Source organism: Spinacia oleracea, chromosome 3 (genome assembly GCF_020520425.1).
Source record: "Spinacia oleracea cultivar Varoflay chromosome 3, BTI_SOV_V1, whole genome shotgun sequence".
Lineage (NCBI taxonomy): Eukaryota > Viridiplantae > Streptophyta > Magnoliopsida > Caryophyllales > Amaranthaceae > Spinacia > Spinacia oleracea.
In genome coordinates this window covers 26,142,964-26,153,376 of record NC_079489.1, presented here as the reverse complement: position 1 = coordinate 26,153,376, position 10,413 = coordinate 26,142,964, and the positions used below count along the sequence as shown (strand labels likewise).

The following is a 10,413-nucleotide window of genomic DNA, read 5'->3' as shown; positions in this document are numbered from 1 at the left end:
TCAGACTTAGGTCCATTTATTCGAAATCTTTTTTTTCGAATTTCCGAAATTATTTTTTTATTTAATTATTTATCCGAATTTAATTAATTTTTTTTTATTCATCTAATTCTTTCCAGAAAATTAATTATTTACTTGAATTTAATTAAAATTAATTATTCGATTACTTATTAATAATTTTCGATTTGATTCGAATAATTTCAACTAAATTAGAAGTTATTTCTTAATTATTTTCGAAAATTATTATTATTCTAAGTGAGGAAAGGGTAGATTAAGAAGGGCATACTTAGACTAAATATGCATTTAAGTGTATTTTATGTGCTAAATGTTTACTTAATTGGAATGTATCTAAAGCTTTGATCATGTTTTGTTTTGCTTTATGTGATTAATTGCATCATAATTCATGATTAAGCATGTATTTGTGTATCCAATTTGTTCAAGCTTCAAGCTTAATTCATGTTCTTTTGGGGGACTGATTTCTTTTGTTGGGGACGCGTTAGTAAGACTTTCAAGTTGTGTATTTTCAGGATTTAAAATATTTCCCTCAAAGTTTTCCAACCTAGGACAACTATAAAAGCTGTATTGTGAACCTCCGTATTTGTATGTAAAGAAAATTGAATTTGCATGCAACTATTTCGCTACAATCGAAGATATGCCACATCTAAGGAATAGGGATGTTATGTCCGAAATGGTCATTTATTGCTTGCCTCATAGGACAGCATACATTGCACTTAAGAATAAATTTCATGACATGCATTGAGGATGGTACTCCTAACTTTTATAAGTATGGTACTGGAGATGGTAGATGGAGGTATGACACTGAGGTCATGACCACTATCCTAAAGCTTGTTGAAAAGAGTTATGAGGATGGTAGACTGCTAGAAATCTTAGACCTAGATCATATAGAAGGAGATGATGATATTGATAATGCAATGAATGAGGACCGAGGATGTGAAGGAGGATAGTGATGATGATGTAGTCGAAATTGAGAATCCTAATCCCGTAGAGCGTGATATGTCTCTGATTTTTTTTCCCGGGTTAATTAATTCAAATTCAACAACAAATCAAAACCTCTAAATAAGATAGACTTATGCATATTAAGCTCACACTATGTCCTAGACTTGTGCATTTTAAGCTCTTGCCATGGTATGAGCCTAAACTGCATAAGTCTATACCATGGTAAAAGTTCTAACTTCATAAGTCTCTAAGTTTTGTTCCCGGGGTAATTAAACAACAAATCAAACCCCTAAAATAATATAGACTTATGCATATTAAGCTCACACCATGGTATAGACTTATGCATTTTAAGCTCCATGGTATGAGTTTAAAATGCATAAGTGTAAACCATGGTCGAAGCTTTAAATCCATAAGTCTCTAAATTTTTTCCCTAATTAATTAATTCAAATTCAATAACAAATCAAATCCCTATATAACCTATACTTTTGCATATTAAGCTTGTACCATGGTACAAACTATGCATTTTAAGCTCCTGATTAAGTTCGTGATGGTTCAATTTCATCACCGATTCATAGATGGACCTGGTCCACACTAAATTTATCGTGGACCATGCCTAAAAAGTCAACAACTTGATTCTAATTTATTTTGACAGTATTTTTAGAATTATTATGAAAAAAATATCAAATTGGCGTCGTTAGTACGATTCTCTTTAAAAACGTAGGTTATATCTAAGAAAATTGGTGTTTAATTTATTATAGTCACTATGTGAACAATAAAGGTAAAAGAGGTGGTAGAGTAAATTGTTGGCTTTAGATCCACAATAATATTAGTGTGGACCAGATCCACGCATTTTAATCCTATTTTGATACTAATCAAAATTAAGGAGCCGAAGCTGACCTTTCAAAGTATTACTAGTATGTAGAGATGACCAGTGGGTCGGGTCTGACCCAACCTACTCTAACACAACCCGTAGTGGGTCATCAAACCCACTTATAACCCATGACACAATCGTCAAACACTTTTTTTGATGTGGCACATATGGCTTGAGTTTTTCCAACACATCCCATTTTGACCCACCCCATTGGACCTGACATCACCCACCATGGCACACCCGACCCACCAGACACAACCCACCTAACTATGTGACCCACTAACCCGCCATCCTAATTTAAACTATTTTGTATGTTTAAAAAGCTAATAAATTTTAATTTTATTGTTTATATACATTAACTACATTTATGTAAGTCAATAACATAAAAATTAATTAATTTAAGCTCATATAAATTTGTAATTTTTAACAATTAAGTAATCATCCAAACCCACCTGACCAACATCGGCTGCTAAAACTCATCTAAACTCACCAAACCCACCTGACCCACATCGGCTGCTAAAACTCATCCAAATCCACCTGACCCATCGAAGTTACATCAGCTTCCAAAACTGTGGTAACCCACCAAACCTATCGGACCCACTCGACCACATAACTCACCATGATGCACGACCCATGTAACCCACTACCCATCACGTGTTGTGTCCATTATTCTGACATAACCCATAGCCCGACCCACCACGACTTTCATTAAGGCGGGTCGTGTGTCAACTATCCACGACCCACGACCCACCAAACCGGATTCGTTGGCCATCTCTACTAGTACGGAGTATTTCTTTTCGAAATATATTGGACAGTACCCTACAAAATTTGAATTTCAAGATGTATTGGATGGTGACCTACAAATTTTGAATTTCAAGGTCCGATATTCATAAAAAAAAATTCATCATTTCTTAATTTTCGTTGACAGATCCAGATGTTAAGAGAGAGCGCGAAGGGGACGCCGGTGTCAAGAGAGAGGATAGAGAGAAGGGAAGAACGATGAAACTAGTGGCGTGGTTGCAGATGTGTTTACGAGTTTATTCCCAGTTTCAAAAATGTAGCAGGAAACCAAAAACGTCAAATTTGATGAGCAGCAAGAAGCTTTCAACTTCACACCATATAGTTATACAGGGTCAAAGTTAAATCAACAATTAGTTCAAGAAAGTCAAATGTTGTATGTATTATGAAATTGAAGAAGTACAACAACCGACACTATATACAGAAGATACAACATCTAAGATATAGAAGCCAGATACTAAACATGCATCAGCATTCAGCAAATCATGTACTCTGATTTAGGACAGAGCTGTAGTAAGGACTTTCAAGAACAGGCTTCCCAGTGAACAACAACAATTTCCCAGTAAAAGAAATATCAGATTCTGATCTAATTAGAATCAAGCACCTTCTCGGTCCTCTTCATCTTCAGGATCAGAAGGCGCTTCAAACCTCGGCTGATTGTACTTCTCACGAAGCTGCTTGACCGGGATGAAATTCCCAGCCGTGTCACCTCCATAAAATAGAAATGAAACATAAGGGTGATCAAACTTTCCCTGCACAAACAATGGAAGTTCAATTATATTATACCTTTCTTAGTGTATTTTCCATTACCAGGCTAAATGATTACTTACCAAGTTCGGCTTTTCTGGTACTAGCAAATTCTCCTCTGGAACTGAGACCAGTAATTCACATGCATCACATTGAAGCAGTCAGTTAATAAAAACAACTTGTTATGCTTTTATGTCATACGAAGTATAAGAGATGGTCCTCTGGAATGCTAGCCCAACAAAGGTTTCCAAGAAGAATTGGAAAAGAGAAGAAAAAGAGAGTCCAGCAAACTAAGTTACTTTACCGTATGCCACGAGAAGGTCGGGATCTTCATGAACATCTACCAAGACCTGAAATGCAATAAAGTGAACGTTGAGATACATAAGACGTGCGAATCCAACGCCAAAAACTACCCTATTCCAAAAAAAAACAAAAAATAGTCCTTCCACATGGAGCAAATTACGAGGAGAAACTATTAGTAGCTAAGAATCCTGAGATCGCGACTCGCGAGAAAGTAAATGATTAAAAAGTCCACAACTACAGCATGGATGCCTTGTATAGTACGGAAAATTTCCAGAATAACATCAACAATACGACTTCCTAAATGCAAAGGTCAAAACAGGGGCAAAAAAGAGGCACTAGATAAGAAGGCTGGAAAAAAAAAAAATCAAGGATATGAACCTGATAGAAAGGCTGATTAGAACCATTAGACAAATTTGCAACATTCGCAGTTTCCATCCATGCACTTGATTCGCAGCACACTGGATCCATGCCGCAAATTACACCCCAGTACCCTGCATTATACCTAAATTATTCAGTAACTGGGATGGTTAGAACTTAGAAGTAAGCAAACAGATGTGTTACTTGCTGCTAGCAAAGCATTTTAGATTAATGGCTGAAAGATACTGCATACATGGGCAAAATAGAAGGCATGCTGCCCATAATTGAGGGGTATTTCACAAGGAATTTCACTATCTATTATACAAGTCCAGAGGGAAAAGCAGGCTAACAGAGTAACAGACAAATTACATTGAAACCAGAAGCATCAGAATTATACAACTAGCATGTTACATGTCTACACTGCAGACTACCTCAAGAGCCTTATTGGCTAAGGAATTGCAAAAGGATCCCTACTGCCAAACCCCATAGGTCAAGCTCCTGGGATCTCAACTCCCAAAAAAATTGGTCCTTGAGGTTCCCAGTATGTCCACATAATTCACATTTCTAAATATTATACAAACCTCGTGTGATGAAGGATTGGGCAATAAAGCATGTTATAACCTGGAATAAGAGAACTTAGAGACAAGAATGAATACTGAAGCTACTGTACAAAAACGAAGCTGATAATATCTTGGATCCAGATAGTATAAGACCTAGGGCATTAGGGAGCAATTCACACCATCTGAAAAGATGAAACAAAGCCAAAGCTCTGAATTAAGTTCGTTAACATACCAAAAATCTTATGTCTCACTTTCTGACCCAAACGGAATGCATATCGAATTTTATCATATGCCAAAGCTTTTGCTGATTCAGCTAGAGACTCTGCCTCTAATTTGGAAATTTTATCACGTAACTCAGCAGCTGCGGCATAATTCTCAGTGCCAATTGCATTCTGTAGTTCAGCACTGCGGGGGGAAAAGAAGTGTTGAGAAATAGAAAGCATAGGTGTTTAACCAACCAGTAAAGGACTAACCGCAATCTCAGCAGACGAATGCCTTGATCTTGAGCGTCAACTTTTGAGGTTGAACCTTTCTTTGAATTCTTCTGCCTGATGACTTCTTCTTCAACCTATAAGTATGAGAAATGAGGTACTACGTATGACAATTCATTGCTGTCGAAAGGTTTCAAAAAGAGAAACCCAAGCTCTAGGCTCAGGAACTGATGTTTGCAAAGATACAAATTTCTAAGAGCCGTCCTTTTTAAGGCTGCCATGCAGCATGTTGGCTACTTAAAACACCGAACATATACATTAGTTTATATGTTTTGAGACTTGCATCCATTAAAAACAAGCATTTTAATTTTAGGGAATTCTCAATGGTAGCCTTATGTTTTTGCAACTTACAATTGGTAGCCAAAAAATTATAGAAATCTGATAAACAACCCTTTGCTCCTGTGTTTTTGTTAATACAAAGTAGCATAATGATAATATTTTGTTGATACATATGTTAAATATTAACCTTTAATTTGGTTCTCCATGGTTCCTTTTATAATATTGTCCACCATTGACCCTCAACAAATCTCACACCCATCTCCACCGTCAACGGAAATGGTCACCATCTCGGTCACCATCTCCAGCATCGTCAAAGTCACACACTGACACTCTGTCAAAGCTTTATCTCTCTTCAATTCATCATTTTTCTCTCTATAAAAATCTCTCGCTGCCATAACCGCTTACAAAGGAAAGGATGCTTTGTGGCGGAAACTATCCAACCAATCAGATTCGGAAGCTCTGGGTTCGATTGAAACTACGTTCACTTGATTTTCTTCTATAGTTTCTTCAAATCCTTCTTCGATTTCTTCAGATGAGCCATAATTCAAAATGTGAAGCACTTGCAGGGGGGAATAATTCAATAAAACTGCAGCTGAAACTCCAAAAAATGTATTTTTGGACAGTAAATGGGAGATAGAGCGAATTTACGGAAGAACCCTAGTTAATAACTCTAAGGTAGAGTGTGTTAAATTCGTCACTTTTAAAGTAGATGGACAGATTATTTTGAAGCAAGATAAAGTAGATGGACAGATTATTTTGAAGCAAGATAAAGGGAGGAGCAAGAAATTGACCTCGAGAGTATACTAATTTTGCAGAGGAATAATGGAGGAGATGGAGTTGGTGATGTGTTGTTGGTCAATGGTGGTCATGGTGTTCCAAAAAAATTTACAAGGAAACCATGGTCCATGGTTAATAAAATGTTAACTGCTTAACCTAATTACCAAAAAATTCCCATCAGTAATGTCACTTTGTACGAAATTCAGGAATACAAGGTTATTCATTGGATATCCAAAAAACTTTGGCTGCCAAATGTAAAGAGCAAAAACATTGGGCCACCAATGTGAGTGTCCCCAAGTTTTTTTTAAAGACAAATGCATCAATAATCTAATATGAAATTTACTCAAACAAAGATCAGAAGAGCAGCTTGTAATGTGGAGAAACCCCAAAAGAGCCATATATTAATATACAACAGAATATGGAACACTCATACCTCGGTTAACCTGCTTCTCAACTGTTGAGCAATATCGTACTGATCCAAGTTCAGAGCATACTGAAAGAAAAAGTCCAACAACATAAAGTTACAGAAAGGAGTGTGCTTCTTAACAGAACACACAATGTCAAATTACTTTAGATTTCACGAGACAATAGGAACCACCTTACAAAGAGAACTAGAATAAATATGCAAGTGGCAACAAAGGAGCATATCTGATCTATTAAATGGAGATTAGATTGAACACAGTGCATCTCTTAGAATATTATGATTTATGCGATTGCCCGTGATGCAGAATGTAGATCATTCCCAGTTTCCAATTTTAAACAAAGTAGACCACAGAAAATCAAGTTTAACGGTGGATGACAATGTAACAAGCATTCTCAGAAAGAAAAAGCATAGATAACGCTAGGAACTAGAAAACGTTTCTCCTACTACTACGTAGTTCATAGTCCTTCATTTTGTTTTTCTGTTCTTCTGGGCGATATAATACAGCTTCGCAGTCAGTTGCAGTCAACTTCAAACCTTAATCCCATTTCTTTTTGTACATCAAGTCCAACTTCTTATCAATATAGGCATCAAAATGAATCGTTTCCATAAAGAACTACAAAAACATATGCAGAAAGCTAAAGATGCAAATGATTCAAGGAAATATCCATCACAGAGATAAATTTCAATTCAGCATCACACTATCATACGAGGATCATTTATTTGCACGACAAATGATATACAAAATGAAAATAAAACAAATGAGCAGAACATAATATTATGAGCACAATCTACCACTAAAGTTGACGTAGCCAAAGAGACCAAAACATTTTTGGCACAGAAATAACCGCAAGCAATAATGACAAACCTGGACCCGAGTTGCCAAGTCCAACTGAAAAAAGAAAATCAGTATATCCTCATTTGCTTTCTCACTATGTTCGGTGCTTGCATCCAACTGTTTATCACCTCCACCCCCTTTGAAAAGCCATCCTGCTTCAACCCTCTTGCTTCTTTGTCTTGTTATATAGGGTTGTCCTTTGAGAAATACATTCTGTACACCATAATTCCAGAGGCAATGTCTTTCAGTTCCATTAAGTAACTGAAAACTTCTAACTGTCCTCAAGAAAAGATTTGATCCAAATAGTCCAGTGCTACCAGGATTTGTCAATGTGCTCGTTGACATTCCTTGCACAATTCAAACAAATGAAAAGTCCTTCTTCACCCTCGGACAACCTAACCTGTACTTCTTTTTTCTGAAATCACAAATATGCTTCTGCAGCCAGAATAAACGCCACTTCAATATTAGTGCATTGCTAACAAAACATATTATTAAAGTAAATATTTTGTCTACTGTTGCACAAACTATTTCATTCAAAAGTCAACCTGACGCAGTCAATGATGTCCCTAGGTTCCAGTTGATTACCTCATTTCTATTAATATGTGGCATGAAAAAAACCTGTTAGGTCGATGCCATTATATAATCAATGAAATAAATGAAAAACTTAGGTTCTACTGGTACAGAAATACACGAGCAGTCACCCCACTTTATGGAAGACATAGCAGCTTTAGCAAATAGCAATTTCGAGCCAATCACCAGTCTCAACAATATCAAAATCTCTATTATATATGTCAACTCCTGAGATGGCGTCAAAGTGATTGGCTTTTTACCTTTCACTTAAATCAGAAATATAAAAACAAATTACATACACAAATATGGAAAATATCAATAAAATTAACTAATTAAGTATTATTGTGTATGCATTTTCAATTATAAGCACGGTATATCTGGTAAGAACTGATAAAACGGTACTTAGTCTTTGAAAAAAAAATCAGAAGAAAAGTTGAACTATCATCTTCGTCTAAGAAAAACCCTGCCCGGTCTTTAAAAAAATAATTCATAAGTCACATGACCGTGAACTTATTTTCTGATACCACTCTCTTTGAGAAGCGGTGAACCTTTCCTCCCCATTTGCTAACAAACACTTAATTTGAGATAGCTTGCATAAATCAAGCCGGGTAACATTGGATACCATTTATCAACTATGTCATTCAAAGAAGAAACAACCAAATTCCACCCCTCCCCCCCCCCCCCCCCCCACACACTAATGATGCATGTTTGGACGTGCTATAACCTATAAACTCATGTCAAAACATGCAAAATTACCAGTGTTATCTAATACTTCCCCTGCAAATTGCGTATTGGGAATGCGAGTGATGGTACGCGGAACACTTTTGTGCTAATTTTACATAATTACTAGTATTAAGCGCACATTGGATTAGCTAACACTGCTCACCACCCTCCCAAATTCCAGCAAAATGATGTTTTGTTCTCCCTCTCTTTCTCTTGTCAGATTTAAACAAAGTCCAACCCTTTCTATCATACTTAAGGTCATATATTCCACCTCAACCCGACTAAGTTTTTGAATTCAGAACCCATAACTACCATATTTCAGCATCTTAATCAATCAATACTCAAAATTAAATTCTAGAGCATAGAACAATTTTCCATTGGATTAAAGTTTGGGAAATTATCAAACAAAAATACAATTTAGCAAAGAATTTGTATAGTTAACATACAGAATTTGTAACTCAAATTAAACCAAGAATTAATTTGAAACAAAATGACCAATAACAATTGTTAGTACATACTACATAAAGTAATTCAAACAAACCCACTGCTTAGACCAAATAATAAACATTAACCCACTTTCCCCCCTCTATACCCAGCCATTTAACTGAACTTCAAAAGCTATAAATACATAATTTCTGTAATAGCAATTAAAATTAGCAAAAAAATAGCAAGAATATACTTCGTATAATTAAAGAAAAATTTAAAAGGCAGTATATTACCTGATCAAAGAATTACTGGAAAGGTTTTTCCGGAATTGGGAAATCCGTTTAAAAATTATGTGGAATGCAAAGGGTGGGAAGTTCTTGAAGATGACGACAGAAGTTCAATACAGACGTGAATCGTATTTGGGCAAATGAGATGGAATTCATAAATTTGTGGGGTTGAGACTTGAGACTCTTTATAGGTTATAAATTGTCCAACAACATAAAAGTATTACGAGTGAGTAAGTTATGGTAGATTCTCATAACAAAATATTACAAATTTTATGTCATGGTGGGCAAAATAGGATATAAATGTAAATTTTATAGGCAAAAAATGGAATAAAGTAAATGATTTTTTTAAAATTACTACCTTATAAAGTCCACTTTTTAAAACTTACCATCTTATAAAATTTTATTTGAAAATTATCATGTTAAAAAATCACAAACCTTCAAAGTTACCACCACTTAACGGAAACGGTTAAGTTTTCCGTTAGTGAAATAAACTTTTTCGGTTTTTTTTTTTTTTTTTGTTTTTCGCTCCATTTTTTTCACGATTCTTCATCCTTCTTCGTTTAGACCTTAAATTTGTTTCCAGATTTTTTTTAACTATCAAACATTTCTTTAGAACATATTAATTCAACGACATTCACTTTTCACTCATTCATGAGGTTTAATGTGCTTGACTGCTTGGTAATTGGTACGTACTCATGGAACTATTTTACAACGGATGTCCTCACTTATGGATTTGTTGGACTCATTCTGCCTGTTCTTTTTTTACCTCGGTTAATACTACTTTTTTTTTCTTACAGGGGACAAAAAAAACATCCTCTCTATTTTTCTTCTATTAAGTTGGAATGAAATCTTTAGAGAGTTACGTTCTAAAACCGAGGGTTTCTCAAGACATCGCCTAATTGGAATAAATTCAATGAACTATGGGAATTGTTGTCCTTTGTTTTTCAGTTGGTTCAAATGTTTGTTTGTTACTTGTGAAGAAATGAACTTAGGTGGTTATTTTTCTATAAT

General features: G+C 35.4%; 1 protein-coding gene across 1 annotated transcript; it reads right to left on the bottom strand.

The window, feature by feature from the left end:
- Positions 1–2,883: 2,883 nt before the first annotated feature.
- LOC110800777 (clp protease adapter protein ClpF, chloroplastic) lies at positions 2,884–9,568 on the bottom strand. Its single transcript, XM_022006102.2, has 9 exons — positions 9,409–9,568; positions 7,427–7,831; positions 6,571–6,630; positions 5,064–5,158; positions 4,823–4,995; positions 4,052–4,164; positions 3,675–3,720; positions 3,454–3,494; positions 2,884–3,375 (listed from the first exon to the last, which is right to left on the bottom strand). Exons 2-9 carry the CDS (start codon positions 7,739–7,741, stop codon positions 3,220–3,222), a joined length of 999 nt encoding a protein of 332 aa, XP_021861794.1. The 5' UTR covers positions 7,742–7,831; positions 9,409–9,568; the 3' UTR covers positions 2,884–3,219.
- Positions 9,569–10,413: the final 845 nt, after the last annotated feature.